The sequence below is a fragment of the Pezoporus wallicus genome, unplaced genomic scaffold (genome assembly GCF_028554395.1).
Source record: "Pezoporus wallicus isolate ANWC-B61680 ecotype Strahan unplaced genomic scaffold, APGP_CSIRO_Pwel_v1 contig_3817, whole genome shotgun sequence".
NCBI lineage: Eukaryota > Metazoa > Chordata > Aves > Psittaciformes > Psittacidae > Pezoporus > Pezoporus wallicus.
Window position 1 is genome coordinate 3,603,063 of NW_026635157.1, and position 20,137 is coordinate 3,623,199.

The 20,137-nt window shown below is 40.3% G+C and overlaps 1 protein-coding gene across 10 annotated transcripts in view; it reads left to right on the forward strand.

The window, feature by feature from the left end:
- ARID1B (AT-rich interaction domain 1B) overlaps positions 1–20,137 on the forward strand; it is a 329,688-nt gene that overhangs the window by 304,635 nt on the left and 4,916 nt on the right. For all 10 annotated transcript variants that reach the window (XM_057406383.1, XM_057406430.1, XM_057406388.1 and 7 more), the window contains 7 exons: positions 604–808; positions 9,238–9,376; positions 10,408–10,580; positions 12,226–12,376; positions 14,997–15,093; positions 18,245–19,034; positions 19,862–19,992. In XM_057406383.1, coding sequence (XP_057262366.1) covers positions 604–808; positions 9,238–9,376; positions 10,408–10,580; positions 12,226–12,376; positions 14,997–15,093; positions 18,245–19,034; positions 19,862–19,992 — 1,686 coding nt within the window. The remainder of the gene's footprint in view (positions 1–603; positions 809–9,237; positions 9,377–10,407; positions 10,581–12,225; positions 12,377–14,996; positions 15,094–18,244; positions 19,035–19,861; positions 19,993–20,137) is intronic.

Sequence of the window (20,137 nt, forward strand, 5' to 3'; positions counted from 1 at the left end):
CTTCACTCTGCCTCTCATCTAGCCAGAGGATCATTGATCTGTCCCTGCAAGAAGCCCTAAAGAGAAAGGACCTGAACCAGGAATTGCAGGCTGAACTGTTTGACAGCTGGTGGCTATCTTGGAGAAAAATTTATTTTTCATATTAGTGCTCAAGCACTTAAATTGCAAAATAATGCTCTTACTGCTTTCTAAATTAGTTTTTAGAAGCTGCTTTTTAATTGGAATATGGTGGGTGTGGGTGGGTGTCAGAGACAGGGAGAACAAGCATGAATTTGCTTGGAGATGGATTGCTAACTGAAAAGCATAGGCCCTAGAAGAGTGCAAGGCATTTAAAAGATGCACCATGCATAAGACTCTCCACAAGCAAAGCATTTTACGTTGCTATCAGCAGGTTCCTTAATGGTTTTATAACTGTAAATGCTGTCTGTGCATTACTTCGTGTGGGAGTAATGAGCATTAGTTAAAAGAGGAAAACAAAAAAATTACAAACCAAGACATAAAGTGCCTTTTTTTCCCCCTCTTCCCCCCCCCCCCCTTTTTTGTCTCCTGACTTAAATAAACCACATTGCTGCAAACCACCGATCCTGCCATTTATTTCGCTAGGTTAATAAAAACAAGAAGTGGCGTGAGCTGGCAACCACCTTGAACGTCGGCACTTCGAGCAGCGCAGCCAGCTCCCTGAAAAAACAATACATTCAGTACCTGTTTGCCTTCGAGTGCAAGATTGAGCGAGGGGAGGAGCCCCCTCCCGAAGTCTTCAGCACTGGAGATACTAAAAAACAACCTAAGATTCAGCCGCCATCTCCTGGTAAGTCAAGAAAACTGCAGCCTCTTGCACCACCGGTTTTTGAATGCAGAAGGTACTAGGTTGCAGTTTACATATTTAGAAGCATGTCTTGCTAATGCTGGACAAACGACAAGGATAAGTATGTTGTTGGCGTGTTGTTTTCAAACTTAGAGCTAGCTCTTGAGTCAAGTCAGACTTAACTCTGAAGGGCCGTCTGCAGTCGTGTGTCTGGTTTGTCATTGCTCACTCTAACATATAAAGACGTGTGCGCCAACATACCCTTAATATTCAGTTACACTGGCACAGTAGAAGGAATAGGATTCTGCATGGGCCTGTGCTGTAAGACGGGAGGTAGTTGGTACTAAATGGATCATCCATTTGCTTATAAAGATCAGGTTTAGGTACTTGCACTTCCTTTGCTATGACAGAAACTGCATATTCAACACAACTGTTGGTCAGTAAAGCTTCAGTTAGAGTCAGAATGACAGATGATGGACTGATGATGAGTGGGTCTCATATGGTTGCTCTGATATAGCTCATGTTGGATGTGTGGCAGGTGGAGAGTAGTGTGGTGTATCCCCAGTGCCAGACCTCATAGTTGGAGGCACGCTCTCTGCTCTTTTGTTGCTAATCCTGTATGTCAGATGAGTCATTAGCATCACTGTCTTTATCTTCTCATCTGAAAAATCTAAATTGAAATCGCTTTATTTTGGCTGTTCTTTATGCATGTATGGTGCGATGTTTGAAACCACCCTGTTTTCTTTCTAAATTTAACTTAGGTCTCTAAAGATTTGATAGTCATGATTGATACTTAAGGCAAGACAAGCATAGTACTAGTTTATGATGTTGCCTTCTGGACTACCCATGGAAGAGGAAAAAAATTGCTTTGTTTTGATGTTTATTAGGTTTTTTCTGACCAACAAAATAATTTGACAAAATTTGTGAACTACCTTCGCAATTACTGTTACACAGACCACCTTCTATTACTGTGAAGAGAATATAATTCCTGAAATGTTTACAGCAGTTCCCTGCAGTAAGTTTTAGAAGGGAGTTTTAGGAAAGTATTAAATAACTTAATTTCTGTTAGTGCAGTTCACTGGCTGAAATTGGGAAGTGGCAAGTCAGGGACCAGCAAGCTCTGCAGGCAGTTTGCAGGCTGTCTGGCTTCAGTATCCTATTGTGGATACTAGAAAATTGCAGAGACCTTTATAATCACATAATACAGTTCTAGGCTTTACAAGATCATTTCTTATGATAGTGCTTTGTCAGTGCAGAAAACAATAACAGCGATAAGGTTGAAGTCTTTTTCAGCCTGATGTATTCAGTGTAAAGATTCAGGGAGGTGTTTAGTTAAAATCTGCCTAGGTGCGGCTGTTTAATAACTTTAAGTATTTCCCCTGCCTTGTTAACACCAAGGGTTATCAGGCACCCTAGCACCAATTATTTAATAGAGAAGATAACGAGGTTACTTTGCAATGCAAGTTTAAAGATGCAGAAGAACACTTGGTACTGGAAGTGAAGCCTATAGTCCGAATATTTATCTGTCTGAAATGAGCATAAGTGTCCTGAATGTGCACTACTGCAAAAAATAAAAGATGTTGGACATGCCTGTCACTTCCTGAGAAGACTGGTAAGGGGAGCTGACGCTGTTAGACTTGTTAAGGAGGTTGAAGAGGAAATTCAGCTGTTCCTAAAATTAAACTGCAGTACTAAAACTGAAAGAGTATGTTGCTTTACTCTCTCCTGCCTTGCCCCTTTGCATCCAACACTGCGCTCAGTAGTTGCTTTAGGGATGATCACCATAAATTAGCTGAATTTTGAGCTGAAGAATCATTATTTAAATATATAAACCTGAAACAAAGGAATAAAATTGTCAGACATACCACTTCTACAGGGTTCTTTTGCATTATGACGCTACAGATGAAAATGGCAAAGTCCGAGTTTAAATTTATCGTAACATTCAAGCAAGCTGTCTACGAGGAGAACTGAAACTATTTTTCTAAAATAAAAACACAGCAGGACATAGAGACTGAAAGAGGGGGAAGCAAGCAAAGATCTCAAGGTTTGTTTTGTTGGCAAGAAAAGAGCTCGTGTCACTGAATGGGACTGCACTTCTGTACGGAGAAAGGCTTTCCCAGTGTGTATCAGCTTTAGTACATGAAATCCCGCTGAGGTATAGATGCTGCAGAGAGTACAAGCCTGTTCTCTTTAATAGTCAGCTTTTTTTCTTGCTCCTTTTCCTTTAGTATATACCAACATTAACATTTTAACTGCACAAAAGAAGTAGAGTTGTAGACGTACTTTAGTTAATCTGTTACTCTGGCATTCAGAGGGAGCAGGAGCCCAATACAACAAGAAACAGTAGCCTCCAAAGGTCCTTGCTTTAACCATTAGCCTCTGTTGTGCAGTTAGCTCAATGGAGGCAGAGTCACTTTGAAGCCAAATCCATTCACGGGGAACTAGTTACAGTATTAGGGCTTAAGTTAATTCTGATAAAAAAGCAGGGGGACTTGCCTCAGAGGGGAGGGTGTTGTATTTTTTCCGGTTCTAACCAGCTGGTGCTATGAATTTAAAATCTTGAGAGTTTAAAAATCACCTGATATTCATAAGACTTTTAAAACAAAATATTTCAATTGCTTATAAGAACACATTGCTGCCTTAGTACAGAGAAGAATGCAGTTGCTATGTAGATGTAGTTCCCAGGTAGATGTTATTCAAGGTGGAAGCAGGCTGAAGAACAGTTTAGACAGCTTAGAAGCACAGTTCTTCCAGATGTTTCACATCCAAGGGGTGGTTGTGTTATGACTGTCTTACAGAAGACCTTTAGAATGTAGTCGTAGCAGTACTAGGAAGTGCAGCTCAACAACTGTATCAGGGAGACTGCTGTAGAAGAACCCAGTCAGGGAAAGGATGCGATGTGTAAGTCAAATGTATGGGATGGCAAGGCAGTGGTGTGTTCCTTTGTAGAGCTGCCAGGGTGAGGTGAGGGCCTGGATGTGTTTTAGGGTGGTTTGCACTGCTCCGAGGCTGTGCAAGTTGGAGATGTGTTGTGGTAGGCTGAGGCCTTTGTATTATAGCTTAACCTGTCTGGGTCAGCAGCCAGCAGCAGATACTTGGTGACAGGCTAGCTATTAGAGGATGTCTGTTGGCCTTATGTCCTGATTATTGGGTCCACGGTAAGGTCCGTGTCAACTGTTGACTGCTCTTTTGAAGCATAGACAACCCCTTAAAGAGAGAGGGGCGTTGTAGATCTTCATAAGATCTTTCTAGGACCTCTGTGCTTTCCAGAAGTGGGTGCAAAGGCAAAATGCTCTGTCATGCGTGTTTGATAGTTCTGACTGAAATACGCACAAATTATGTGGCAAGTTCTAAACTGAAAGGAATTCTGGGGGCATTACACTAAGCACTAATGGGTGCCAGAGAAATTTCAGAAGAGCATCAGCACGAAGGAGTTCTATTCCGTTGCTGTGCTATGGCACTGTAGATTCTCAGCTGCAGTATGTGGTAATGTATGCATGACTCTAAAAATGACAGGCTGAGTGTTTATCCTGTACTGAATGGACAGAATGGCCACAGTGGTACAGCTAAGGATGCTCCTGAGTAACACTCAGCAGCTGGCCCTGATGTCAGCAGAGATTTTCATTACAGCAAACCTGGAAAATTGTGTGCCTGTGTTTGGAAGAGGGAGTGAGAGCACGCCAAGAGCGTGTGTGCCCTGCGTTTCCTTGGCAGCACAGAAACAACACTTGGGGAGGGGAATGGGGGGGGGGGACACGACACAGCACCACACGACACAGTCATTCAGTGAATGCATCTGTAACCAAACCCATCGTCTCTGCCGGCGGGTGGCTGACTGAAGTGCTATTATTAGCAGGCAGGTGATGTCATGGAGCGTGTCATGAGGCCAGCCAGGGAATCCCCATGGAAGATGGATGGGCAAGGGGTTGGGAAGGGTGGAAGGGGGGACAGAGAGCGGTGCCCCCTTTCCCTGCATCCGTGCCCACCCAGGGGGGCCCTGCTGCAGCAAGCAGCCCCCAGCCCAGCCTAACTGGGGCACTGGGCTCATGCTGTGTAAATTATCTTCCCAGCGTGGTGGCTGGCTGTTCACTCTGAAGTATGTGAATGTACTTAACCTTCAGTAACCTTTCCATTGTTTACTTCAGAGTATACATTTGTAGCTTCTGGCAAAAGGTAGGGATATCCTAGAGAGCACATCAGGCCTCATATTAATGGAGTTTTAAGAGGCTGCATTCTTCTTTCTTTTTTTTTTTTTTTTCCTGAAGGGAAAAAAGTGCTGGCAAGAGAAAGACTTTTTTTTTTTTAAACTGCATATTCTGTTCTGGTAAATAAAGTGTCTTTCCCGAAAGCAGTACTTTCAGGAAGAGTAGGCTTTGCGTGCAGGCTGTGCAAGGAAGAATAAGGCTGTGCAAGGAAGAATAATATGTGCCATTGAGTGAGCCGTGGAAGGGTTTGTAGGACCCCACCTTCTCACTGACAAAGATGTTCATCTTATTTCATTTTGGGTGGATTTTCTGTTGTTAAAACATATTCTTACAAATCTGTTATGACACTTGAAAAGTGGGTATTCCTTAGATGTGGGTGTGGGATGAAGAATTCAATAGCTATGTATACACAGTTTTTTTCCCTGGGCATTCCCAAATCAGCTGCATAATCATGTAAGCAGAGATTACCTGTTCTGAAAGAACACTGTTGTTTGTCTTCCTTCTTAGTTCTTTAATACTGAAACTTATGAAGCACTTCTAAAGCTACAGTTTCTATTTCAGAATGTCCACAATCAAAATTAAACATGTACCATCATAAAAACCCTGCAAGGATAGGTGTAGAAATTTCAGTGAGCAGCTTAGCAAATGTAAAAATTAAGGTAAAATATGAAAAAGGCATATGGTACTTTCTGCAGAGAATAGGGTTGTTTTCATATTCTTTAACTAGAAAGCATTGCTAATGGCTATGTGTGTAAAATATATATGTGAGAAAACATAGCTAGTTTGCATTTAATGTGTGTGCATGCAGGTAACCTGTGTGCACATGCTCTTATCCAAAAACTGTTTGAAGTGTATTGCTTTGATACAAAGTCAAGCGCTGAGAAGATAGGAAATGCCAAAAGTGAGATACAGTCTTTGCAACCTTAATTATGTTTCTTGTGCATATACAGTTCAATACACTCTTAATTACACAGCCACATTGAAAATTTTTCCATGAAATGTTTGTGTCATTCAGTGCATGGAGTAAACAGTGCTCAGTGAATGAGGGACTATTCAGTATTCTGTGTTATCCTCACTTGTGCCACTGTTTTCAACCGGACTCAGAGATTTGGGTTTACTCCTTAGTTTTTCTTGTCTTTGCTACAAATGTATTTGAGACCTTTAACAAGCATTAATCAGCCTTTGCAATACTCCTCTTGAGAGGGAAAGTAGTATGATTCCCATTCTACAGAAGAGGAACTGGGCTTCCAAAAAATTCACAACATAACAAACCCTATTACCCTGTCTTTGCTTACCAACCTCTCTCCAGTTTAACTGTGAGCGCTTGTGCAGGGTAGCTTCCTGGCTATAGGTTCTCATACTCAGCTCCACATTGAAGACTGCCCAGATCAACCCAGGAGACGAATTACAGTGGGAGTCCGTGCACCCACAGCTTGAAATAAGTAGAAACAGGATCTTCAGAGAACCAAGCAGTAAACTTATAACAAGTTAATAATCTCCACATAGAAACAGGTATTTTTTCACATTTATTTAACCAGATCACTGGAACAGCAACAGTACTTTCCCTGTCACAGGCACATTTACAGCATTTACCACCAAGTCTCTTCTTCAAATAATGAAGGGACCACTGGTGCTGTGTATGAAAAAGTTGACCAAATACATATTTGGCTTGGAAGACTCACAGAAAACTATTTCTCTTCTGGGGACAACAGAAGAGGACTATATATTTTCAAAGACATATTTTTAGAAAAAAATGGCCAGTTACAGCTGAAAATTGTGAAAATAAAATTAGCTTGAGGGGAATTGACTGAAGCTTGGCAAAGGTACTGAAAATCACATCCCAGAAGAGAAAGTTAAGTTGGTTTAAAGATTGTATCTGCTTTGCTAACAGTAACCATTAAGAGTACGCACTTATTCTTTCTGAAGGAATGTGCTGTCTACATTTATGTTATTTCTGAAATAAAGGTGAACTATTCAGTGGCCTGTTGAGCCTATGGCAGTTTCTTGTAGGGCATATTCACGTTCGGGCCCTTCTCAGTAGCTGATGACCCAGTCCAGAGGTTGACACACTTGCAGTCCCTATCCTGTATAAGTCTCCCTGACTCAATCGTAGCAGTACCAGAAATGGCACTTCTCATGATAGCATTTGCCTTCCATTTTTACATCTGGCTTAGTCATTTAGAAAGAGGCAGGGGAAAAATAGCCATAACCACCATAACCTACAACCACCACCCAGCACAGGTAGGATAGAGAAGATGTTAATTGCTGGTTAATAGCCCACCATAAGAGAAATACACAGGGTTAGGCCGTATCGTATTTTACATTAAGTATAGGGGTACACTGAGGTGTTTACTTACATGGTTCTAATCTAACAAGATGTGACAACGTGTGGCTTAACTCAGAAATGCTCTCAAGCTTTTTAGAAGTAATCTAGAATCATGTTTAAAGCTCAAAGGCAGGAGAATGATCCTGGCTCATGCAGGCGTCATATATACAAAGGGCTCACTTTATGTGAACATGATTTTACTTTTACATGGATTTGTTTTATTATATCACTAAAGCCTTCAGTCACTGTAGCACTAGTTGTTGCAATCGTTGTTACTTTATTAATGCAATCAGAGAGCTTTTAAACTTTTTTTGAACCTCATTACTATGCAAGCGTATTCCAGAAATGCCTGGGAGAGCTGAGGACAAGAACAATGTGGTCTGCACAATGTGGATTTTACATATTACTTGCTACTGAGACTGATTTCCAGATAGTGGAACATGTGTTACAGATATAAATGAAACACATATAAAAAAGGTGTTCTTCAGTTAAAAACAAGCTCTGCCTGTCAAGATGATGAGTGTTCTAGGATTCTGAGTCAATTATAAACTACTCTCTCTTTCACATACAGAAGAAAAGACCATACTGCTTGTTCCAATTTTCCCTCTAACAGTAATTTATAAAGTTTTGTTAATTGGTTCTTGAATGTAGATAATCAGGCACTATAAAATCCCTCATGATAGTTCATAAAAAAGAAGGACCTCTCACACCAAAGACACGTCTTTCTAAGCCTATTAGATGTGTGGCTTTTTTCTGTTGGTAATTTTTTTTTTCCCCAGTTGCATCTGAAGATTTGAAGCTTACAAGTTCTCCCTAGGTAGAATTTCTGCGACAAGGGGAGTCAGATCCAATGTTTAAAAATTGTTACTAATTCCCACTTAACCACCTTCTAAATAAGAAAACCGCTACATCAGGTCTTCGGGGCTGGGAGCATTTCTCCTCAGTAGTTACATGAAAATAATAACTTCGGTGTCTACTTTAAAAGACTGGTCTGGATTTATTCTATCATTAGTTTATATGATGTATCATCTAGTGCCCTTATTACCGCTAAGTCTCATTGGAATAAAGCAGTACAAGCTTTTCTATGCTTGTCATATCAAGAATAGAGCTATTTACCATGGTGAAGGAGGGCAATAGTGCAGTTACTCTGAGATCTCAACATAGAAGTTTTTGAAGATGAAATAGATGCTTTGCAGAATTGACCTGGTCCTGTGACATACGCTCTACAATGACCTTAACTACAGATGTCCGTTGCTATTTTTACAGTCTTATTAGGAGTGTTAGCTGTAGCCTCCTGCTCAAATTCTACTTTCAGTGATCACTTTCTTCTTATCCCAGATTGCCTTTTGCTTTTTCTTAAATACAATCTTTTGCCATGCTGTCTCAAAGATGGCATAGGGTTGCAGTGTGCCACTTATCATTTGCCATGTTTCACCATGGCGATGTCTGCCTTTAGTGGTAAATGATGAATTTATATTATTATAGCAGTTTAAATTTGTGAGGAAAAGCTTCTGGATGAAATTTGCCCTATAAATGTATGTGTTGTGGTAGTGATTATAAGAAGAAGCTGTGCCAAAGAACAGCCTTCATTTACTCTGTTATAAACTATAGACGGTTAACTTTGTATCTGTGACCTCTGATTTAAATAATCTTTTATCTAGGTGATTTCTGTTCCTGTTGCTTCAGGCAGCAGATTAAATTCACGGTTCCAGGAAAGATGATGACTATTACTGCACAGCATATTCTGGTATCAGAGGATTTTGGGGAAGTTCTAAAGTGCTGAGATGCATGTTATAAGCATACTTATGGGTGAAAGAACCAGTTTCTCTACTTTATGATTATTATTTCCACAGGAATTTGGCTGCTACCTTTTAATATTTCCTGTTTCTTTAATTTTCCAGCAAATTCCGGTTCCTTGCAAGGCCCACAGACTCCACAGTCTACTGGTAGTAATTCCATGACAGAAGTGCCAGGCGATTTGAAGCCCCCAACACCAGCATCAACACCTCATGGACAGATGACACCTATGCAGGGTGGCAGGTATGAAAAGAGCTTTGTTTCATTTTCAGTTGGGCTGCAGTTCTACAACAGTTCCAGTCTTTCCCAACTGTTAGGGCACTCATCTGATGCTGTGGAGATCTAGTCAGAGTCTTAAAAGTGGCAGGGAGAGGGGGAAGGGGAGGAAGGATTAGGAGCTGCATTAGCTTTCTGAATACTAGAGGTGGATCAGACAAGCACCAGTGCAAAGGGGTGCATGTGAATATGTGAAGAGTGCAGAGGAAGGTGGAGCCCAACAGCACCAGCGTAGAATCACAGCCTTCCTTTCCTTGTTTACCCTGTACTCCTCTGGTATACAGGTCCAGACATTCATGCTCAGGAACGACTAATGTGTGGTTTTAAGGTGTTACTTAAATTCAGATTATGAAAATCATATATAATAACAGTTGTTGAGATAGCAGAGGATTCAGCTGGATGGACTAAGAGATCACTTTCTGTTCTGTGTCCTGTAAATCACAGAGACAGACTTAATCTGAATTGAAGCCTTCCCACTGTTCATTAAGGATCCGTATCCCACTGAAGTCCAACAGAAAAAGTTCTTGTTGACTTCAGCAGGAATGTAGCCAAGCTGTGAACTATGTACAGTCACTCCAAACATACTTAGGTTCTTTTTTTTCTCCATCTGTGATACTCCAGGAAGGATAACAAGAACCTTTTTTAGTAATCTTTAATTCAGATTGAGTTTCCTTTCACTATTTAAAAACCAGCAAAACAACTTAGTGAAATTTCAGAAATATTTAGACTTTTCTATGAGTAACAGGAACACACACAGCTGAATTAGATTAAAACCCTTTAGGGGTTCTTTGAAGTAAGTAGCCAGATAAGCCTGGGGAAAAAATGGGTAGATTTTTTTAATGATTGTCTAGTGTGAAAGTATTTTGCATGTTCCTTAGATGTATCCTGCACTGATGACTGCCACAGCATCATGGGCTAGGTGTGTAATAGTCCAGTCTCTTTTCACAATTGTTACGAATAGATGATGATGTTAATGTCTTCTTTTTTTCATCTGCTAGAAACAGCGCAGTTAGTGTGCATGATCCCTTTTCTGATGTAAGTGATTCAGCATTCCCAAAGCGAAACTCCATGACACCAAATGCACCATACCAGCAGGGAATAAATATGCCAGATATGATGGGAAGGATGCCATATGAGCCGAATAAAGATCCTTTCGGTGGAATGAGAAAAGGTATTTTCTTTGTGGGAGGTTAAGTATTCTTCCCTACTCCTATGTAATCAAGATGTTCTAGTTGTCAAAATGAGCTCTTTACTGATTTTGCCATTGGTAAAATGGCATCCTTGTAGCAAAAAGAGAGGTGTAGCAAAAAGAGAAGTGTAGCAATTGTGTTTCATTCTGGTCTGGTCATATTTTTCCCTCTCAGAGTCACACTGTTTATTTTAGACTTAACAGAATCCTAAAAATGCTTGTAGGAATACATTTCAGGAAATGACATAAATTCATAAGGTTAGATTTTGTGCAACACCATAGGTTTCTTGAAGGTGGTTAGCCACCCTGCAAATCCGACGCTGGACTTCAGTGTTAGAATATGGTCAAGGAACATGCCTGGTTGTAGTAGGGCTGAACTTGGAATTCACTGTGTGGAACTGAGCCAGTCTCCTAAAGCTCTCTGTCTCAGTTTACATATTTTCAGAATAAGAAAGCTAATTTTTTTCTCACTTGAACAGGCCCTGACAAAAGGTAATGAACACACTCATTTGTTTATTTTTAGAAAGCAAAAATTAAAATGATTGTCAGACCTGACTCTTGTCCTTTTGGCCACTTAACCTACAGATAGATATTGTAAAACGTGCTTAAAATGAATCAATCTTGCATGCTTCTTATATAGGAAAGTGGGTGGAGAGAACACAAGCAGGGTTCACAATGCTGCAAAGAGAAGAGCAGATGGAGGAGATGAAATTAAGAAAGTGGAAACTGAAAGGGAGCAAAAGGGAGGAATGGGAAGAGGAGGTCCAGAAATCAGGGGAAGAAATATATGTGATGAAGCAGAGAGATGTTTTAAAAGAGATAGTTAACCTGACATGATTTTTTTTAAACCTTCCCTTTAAATTCTTTCACCTGGACTGTGGATACTAGCATAACACAGTTGGAGGAAGAGAAAAACCTCTCTGCCTTCGATTCACTTCAGGTTTTATATCCGTGTAAGATTAAGTGGGTTTATTGCACTTTGGTATACATTTATCCTATCGAAATAGAAATGTCTGTGTTCCGTATCTACTATGAGGGACTAGAGTCTCTTCCTGTATTTTCTTGGGGATTTATATCTGATAATAGTTGTCAATGTGCCTTTTCTTAGACCCATAGAATATGCTCACCCTGTTCAATAAGCTACACCAGGATACAGTATGTTTTCCATGATTAAATTATGGTATACATGTGTGTGTGCAGGCTTTATGGGAAAAAAAAAAGAGCCTGATTTTGACAGCTTTGTAATCCAGACTAGGAGGTTTGCTTTAGTCTGTTTTGTAAGGTCTGTGTTTTCATTCATATTTAGCATTGTTTGGGGTGAAAAGAACAAGAGCAAGTTGATCTTCAGCTGTGAAGACCACAGGGAAGAAACTGCCTGGTGCCTGATGAGCTCAGTTCCATAGGATAAGCTTACTTTCCTCACTTGCAGCTCCTTACTATTATAACCATCATGTTGGTAGTGGTGCTGCTTCATGTGTTTTCATCAGACCGTGAAAAGCTTGTCAGATACCAACTAATTATCCTTGGCAGTGTTAAGGATCTGAACATTATTTTAAAATACATCATTTAATAGAAAGATATCTTCAAGCACCCAGAATAATATATTTAATTTCCCCTACTGTTGCAGTGCCTGGAAGCAATGAGCCTTTCATGACCCCTGGACAAATGCCTAACAGTGGAATACAAGATATGTATAACCAGAGTCCATCTGGAGCAATGTCCAACATGAGCATGAGCCAGAGACAGCAGTTCTCTTATGGAAGTGGCTATGACAGGAGGTGAGTCAATCTACAGGAAAAAGCAAAGCCCATTAGCAAAAATTATCCTCTCTCTCCTTATTTTCCCATTACACCTTGCAGAGAACATAGCAGCTTACATTTCCTGCAGCATCTTACTAAATCACTGGGAATCAAACCACTGGTAATGACCGAGTCTGGGTGTTCACAGGAAGTAATAAGGAAGAATCGTCACACCTTAGAAGTCACTCAAGCTGCAGCAGATCAGCATGTGGGTGTTTGACAGCCACCTTGAGCTGGTGGCTGGGCTGGGGTGTGATGGCATAAATTAGCACTTGAGTTAGTCTTCTGGCCATGTTTTCACCTAACCAGCTGTTGGTGAGCATTTTATGAAAACCAAAATGCACAGCCTAAAGGTCTGGTTTGTGATCTCTTACTGAATTCCCTTTGGAGAGTCTGAAGTCTGTTGTCTGAGCTGTAAGGACACCAGTCTTACAGTGTGTCTTGTCAGGACCCTCATAGGTTTGTCTTTCAGTGAAGTACACAAAATAAATGTGTCCCTCTTTTGTTTATCCCAGGAAAGTCTTTGGGGTAAAAAAAAAAAAAAAAAAAAAAGGGTAAAAAGGTAAAATCACCGCTGTCTAAGCACTGATACAGCAAGCAGAATGGTTTGGCAGTGTTTGGATGACATGAAGTATTCCAGTAGGTTTTGCAGCTCTGGCTGTGTTCCTACTTTTACTTTCATTAGACTGTGTACTTTAGCTTCACTTCTTGTTTCCTGAAGGTAGCCGAAGTGATGCAGTGTGTGTCTTTTAAGTCTAACAGTGGAGTAGTTTTCAGTCAGTACGTCAGTAGATGTGTAGGGTAACACAAGTATAATCACATTGTTCAACAGGTCACGTTGCTGGGGAGTCAGTGAGAGTAAGGGTTCCAGTGGAAGGTGGTAAGAGAATGCTTTCTTTAAGGGGCATGTCTTACTTTGTTGGTAGTTTTGGAGAGTAAGTGCTTTTTACAGAATGAGGTTTCCTTTGTCATTTTTTAGGTTGGATCATGGACTGGGTCCTGAAGGCATTATGGGACCACCTGGTGGTCCACCAACGTTGTGCCTTCAAACAGTGACCCAAACATGTACTCTCCTAATTGGTACCCTGGCCAGCAAAGGTGAACACTGATTTCTCTGTAGTATCTACAATAACGAGCCAACCAGTGTTACCAGTGTCTGTGAGAGCACATAGACAGAGTATGTGGCCTCTTGGTGTGTTTTGCCTGTTCTTATTTAGGGTTATACCACTGGTGCAGTTTTTTGGAGTGGCAGAGACATGGATGAATCTGTTGACTTTCTGTAGCCGTAGAATCAGAGATTAGATAAGGAGTTAGTTGTGTATCTCCCTGCCAACACTGAACTAGAATATATTTTACAGGCCCAAGTTCTCCAGAGTATCATTAAATGACACCAGTTCCGAAGTTTCCACAACTTTACCTGCCTTGTGGTTATTCTGTGGCTAACAAATTGAACATTTAGGAAGCGTTCCCTTATGTATGACATACATGTACCTTTCTTAGTTTTATATTATTGCATGTACCATCTTGGACAACTGTAGACAATCCCATCAGTTGTATTGGGTTTTTAACTGGCATTAGGTAATTTCTCTCCATCCTCATCATAATTTCAGAGATACTGAACAGCTATTGCTTTCATTCTGGTCAGCTCCCAAAAAATGTGAGTTGTCTATGCTTTTGGAAAAATTAGGTCCCATTAATTCTTTTAACACGTCAGCTTCTCCAGTCCTCTGTTTCTGTGACACTCTGTGATATATTGCTTCCATAATTATACTCAAATTATAGATGTGTTCTCACTGGTACAGAGAGGAATTACTGATGTTGTGGTGTGCAGTACAACTGGTATTTATCAGTCTTAGTACTTTCCAAGTACTTCATTTCAGAAACCTAAATTTCATTCAGATGTGCTAAAAATATTGCAGTTGCACTGTAGTGCTCCTTGGAGGTCTTACATGCCACAGGTAAGTTTCCAAGTGCAACGCAGCTCTACCTTTTATGTGTATGCTTCATTATGTAGCTTTAATTAAAAATAACATGAACATCAGCAAAATTAAAAGTACTGGTGTTACTCCATAATGATGTATTTAAATGTTACATATTGTAATTAAATTTGTACTCGCTTCCTGTCACCAGCATCAGACTAAAATTACAATTTCACTTCAAGTCAACAGTTAACTATTGATTATACTCTTAAATAATCCAGAAAGTAGCTTGGTTGGTGACTTGCTTGGTAATTCTTGTTAAGAATTTTGACTTGCAATCTTTGAGCTGCACATAAGATATTTTTCCACCAGTGCTGCAGCAGCCTGTCTTACCTCTTTGCTGACCATACCCTGTTCCCATTCATGACTGCTACCTCTAAATCTCTCTTGCATCTTCCCTGCTCCTCCTTTCTTCTATCTATCTGCTTTATCTCCTCTCTTCCACAAACAGCTCCAGCAGAGTTTATTGCATCAGGCTCAGTACCATACCTCACCGTACCTTCACCTTGGTTCCAAATGGCAAATACCATCAAGGTGCAAGATCATCAAAGCACTTTGCTTTTCCTGGTGTCTTGGAAATTCCAGCAGCTCTAAGTGTTGATTTGAATGCTTCATTTTAGGCATGAACCATATGGGCAGCAGTATCCAGGACAAGGACCTCCCTCAGGACAGCCACCATATGGAGGACATCAACCTGGAATGTATCCACAGCAGCAGGTAGGAGAGGGGAAAACAGCTATATTTGTATCATTTATTTAATAAATGTCACCCCAAAATTCTGCATACATTCACATATTTGCCTTGTACAATACATGTCTTTTAACACAGAGGAGCACTGTAGCTCTGGTCCAAATCACACCCCATATAGACAAGCAGTGTATGTACAACTATAGAAAAATACGTTCATTACACCTGAAGAGTGTAAATTTTAACAGATGTTCTGTGGCTTTGGATGTGTATCAAGTGACTGTCCCAGGTTAATAACCAGCAGACTGGGAAAGTCTAATTCATAGGATAGTAAAGTGATGCTGCCTCAATTCCAGAAACAAACAGGAGAGCTGCTTGGCTGGCAGGTTGAAGGGTCTTAACCTGATTATCATGCAGCCAAGTGAACCCAGCAGAAAACTGGAACAAGTTAAAATGTGCACTACTCTCAATTATTTACAGTGCTGTGGTAGGTGATAACACCTATCTTTAATACAGATCAGATGGCACATTTCCCCACGTCTCTAGTAATAATACGGTACAAACACATGAAAGAGAACATTATTAATGTTAAAAATAGTTTAACTATTTGTGCATTCCAGTCACCCTAACCATGTAATAACTTTGAAAATAGAAAAATTATTAATAGGGGTTTTTTTGAGGTGTAACATTACTACCCTGCAGACAAAACCCCATCTTAGCAGTCAATAGCAAAACTACAATAACTAGAATTGAAGTTAGCTTCCAAAATAGAAAGCATTTCCTTACAATATAAAAATTTAAATGTAAGCAAGGTTTCAACCAATTTCAGATAGTCAGTTTGGGTAGAGTTTTACTAGGAAATTTAGGGGGTAGGGGAAGGGACACCACTAAAAGAGGAGATCTTAGTTTGCACTGCACTGGAAATGTATATACATTCCAATTTCAGAATTTCTTGCTTACGTCTTTGGTTCATAACATCTCTAAAATAGCATAATCAAAAAACTATTTTGTTGTTTTTTATGATGGTCATATGCTAGCAGTCTAGGTGATTTAATGGGGGAATTGCAAAGATCTGTAACAGAGCAGTTTGTGATATTCCATGCTAACGTATGCAGGGAATATATTAACTACATGTTCATTTAAGCAAGGAGACAGCTAGAATTTGTAAAAATATATTTGGCCCTGTCCTTAATGCTGTTTATATGCCTTGTACAATGACTCTGGAATGCAAAATGCATTAATGCAAAAAAAGCAGTGAAGAATTAAGGGCAAAGATCCTGGCTGGCCTCAGCCTCTCCCTTCCATTCCCAGAGGACTCCACTTCTTCATGCAACTAGAGGTTAGGTTGCCACTAGGTTATTTTCAATTTCCTAAATCTCAATTTATAGTAGTACAGGAAGAATGTGAAAAAAAGGCCCTTTCGAATCTTCATCTACAACCGGAAGGCTAGGGCATGATCTGGTATGAAGGTGCTTGGAGTACTCCTGCAGCTAATGAAGCACTTTGAGACAGGTTTTTCAATTCCTGTACCACATACTCATACCTTGAGTGCCATTAGGCAGCAGGTTTCCAGTGTTGGTGTCTTTCTGTCTTCTGTGAGGTCTCAGAATTCTACATCCCCAGTGGAAAGACACATTGTGCAGCCCAAGCCTCTTGCCAAACCTTTACACAGAAGGGGGAGTTCAGGTGCATCGCTGTCCTCAGCCTTGGGTACTATTAAAAGCACTGAACTGCTTTTAAAAAGGCACATGCTTCATTCCCAGTCTACTTTAAGCACTGAGTCACTGTGGCAAAACAAACACCATCTTTTTAGGTGTGGCAACTGCCAAGTCAGTTTTTAATGTATAAATTGGCCCCAAGGGTGGAATTTACTACAGCAAGTAGTTTATGTAAGGCTGAAAATAGTTATTTCTCAGATAGCCAGATAGCTCTATAGCAAGTTAGTTTAAAGAAAAAAATACTTTCATGCAATACAGTAGTTGTGGTTTTATGTGCACCAAAGTTGGAAGATGAGTTTATGAATCCCAGAGCTGTTTTAACTGACCCATATTGAATACATACAGAATTTTATCTGATCTTAACTCCAGCACATTACTATACATTGTGCAGTGTGACTGAGCTACAGTTTCCAGGGGAGCTGTAACTCTGAATTTGCCATAGCTCATATATTCAAGAATCACCCATTTAATTCACATATTTTGCTTCAGAGCACTCAGTGTGATTTGAACTGTGGAACAAACTCCCACAGGAGCGAAGGACCACTGCAAACCTTACCACCTTCTCCTCAAACTGCAACATCTTTTTTAGTTCTGCCATCTTAAATACATACAGCTTGTATGATTTAAAAACAGCTCACTTCACACAACATTCCCCACTTGAGAGGGTGAGAAACAAAGAGGGAATAGACCATAGGTGGCGGCTGTTAGTTACATTGCTTAATTCATTACTGATCAGCAGGGTAAGAACCTGCATAAACTGGAGCAGGACATTTGGATGTGACCATTTGCTGTAATAATCACACAGTAAATTAAATGTGATTAGGATGATTTGGGAAGAGGGATGGTTGCCCAAACAGGACTGTGTTCCTGGGAATTACACAGAGTAGCAAATGCAACAGAATGTTTTCTCCTACTAATAAATTTACTGTGTGTTGCCTATGCCCTGTTCTAAGATGCAGCATTCCAGACATGCATGCCTGCAGCATATCTTACTATTTTAAGAGTGTATTAAGTGCTTGTCTCTTGAAAAGATTCACTGAGTGGTTTTGAATTTTTTTAATTTTTTCTTAGTAGACCAAGCATAAAAAAGAAGTGAAAATATTTTAGTTGATGAGGACCATTGCCTTTTCATACATGTCTGAAATGAGCAGTGGAATTTAACCTGTCAGAAAGGAAAGGAAACGGAAGGAAAAGGGAGGAAATGAGAGCAAGCATAAGAAAATTTAGCCCAAAGATAAATTTCTTTTTAGTATTAAGTTATAAGCACAGCTAAACAGAGACTTAAAAAGAAACCACTGGATCAAACCTAACTGTAGCACTGTGTGCCTGGCTCTGAAATCAGCATGAACCCCTAGCACAGACTAAGCGCCTTCAACTTTTTAAGTGAGCTTTCAGCCAATATATCTGTATTGAGAATGGAATAAAAGCGACACATCTTCTCTCCACATTTTTTTTTTTTCCAGAACTACAAGCGACACATGGATGGCATGTATGGGCCTCCAGCCAAACGCCACGAAGGGGATATGTATAACATGCAGTATGGCAACCAGCAACAGGAAATGTATAACCAGTACAGCAACGCTTACACGGGACCTGACAGGAGGCCCATGCAGGGACAGTATCCATATCCATATAACAGGGAGAGGATGCAGGGCCCAGGACAAATGCAGCAGCATGGAATACCTCCCCAGATGATTGGTGGCCCCATGCAGTCATCATCCTCCAGCGAAGGTCCTCAGCAGAACATGTGGCCAACACGAAATGATATGCCTTACCCTTACCAGAATAGGCAAGGTCCAGGAGGCCCTGCACAGGCCCCACCGTATCCAGGGATGAATCGCACTGATGATATGATGGTACCTGACCAGAGGATAAACCATGAGAGTCAGTGGCCTTCTCATGTCAACCAACGTCAGCCTTCTTATATGTCATCCTCAGCCTCCATGCAGACTATCACTAGACCTCCTCAGTCATCCTACCAGACGCCACCCTCTATGCCAAACCACATCTCTAGAGCTCCAAGTCCAGCATCCTTCCAGCGCTCTTTAGAAAACCGTATGTCTCCAAGCAAGTCTCCTTTTCTACCCTCCATGAAGATGCAAAAGGTTATACCCACAGTTCCAGTGTCACAGGTCACAGGACCTCCACCCCAGCCACCACCAATTAGGCGAGAAATTACCTTCCCTCCAGGCTCTGTAGAAGCATCCCAACCAGTCTTAAAACCAAGACGAAAGATTACCTCAAAAGATATTGGTAAGAATCAAAATAAAAGCCAAATGCTAAAACAAGTTGGGAGAAAGGACTTCGATTTTGATTTTACATTTTCTTTTGACAAATAGTTAATTTTAGTAACTATAATGTGATTGTCTTCAATAGAAATGTAATAACGTATGCACTGGGGAGGATGATAGGTAAAACTCATCCCAGACAATCTGACACGAAATGAAAGCAGTATTTTAAATAGAAACCTGAGGTCTCCAGAAATGCATGAAAAATGAAGCTTGCCTCAGATTTCCAAATTATATGTGTTGAAATGTCCTTAAAAATGTCTGTTAAATCACCAGTACAAAATTTAGCTGAGCAAAGCTTTCTGTGTTTGTGTTCCATGGAAGCTCATGCTGTTCTGCTATGTAGTTATAGTCTATGCCTCCCTTGAGGGGCTCAGTTATTCAATCCAAATTATTTGTTATGTTTGTTTCTCCCCATTCTTTCCCAAGTATGTTCCTGAGTTCCTGTTACATTTCATACATTCAAGTTCTCATACTTCAAATTCCCACACTCCTAATAGAGTATCTGGCCTTTATGTACCAGTTATTTGGTTTAGTCAGTTTCTCTAAGCTTGCATGATTATTTTGGCTTCAGCAAAGTCAGGAAGAACAGCCTGTCATGCTGCAGTATGAAGGCTGAGCAGCAGTTTCAGAAAAGCTGAACAGGACTAAGTGGTGAAAGCAGGTCTTACCCAGTGTTTTACTAACTATTTCATTTAAATTCTGCATTCTCAGAATGTCACATTTTAATCTTTCAGAACTCATTAATGTCTCCAGGGATGCACTGTTTTACTTCTCCTTTTTTCCCTCCAGTAACTCCTGAGGCCTGGAGAGTGATGATGTCTCTTAAATCTGGTCTTTTGGCTGAAAGTACCTGGGCGCTAGACACTATTAATATTCTTCTGTATGATGACAGTACTGTTGCTACTTTCAACCTCTCTCAGGTAGGTGGCAAAGCAGTTTGCTTCACAACTTTCCAAGGAAGGAAAACTGAAATAAGATACCTACAAAAATGCAGAAGTCCTTTAAAATTTATTATAATTAACATGAAATTGAGTATTTTGAAACTTCTCTTTTATGATTGGTGAG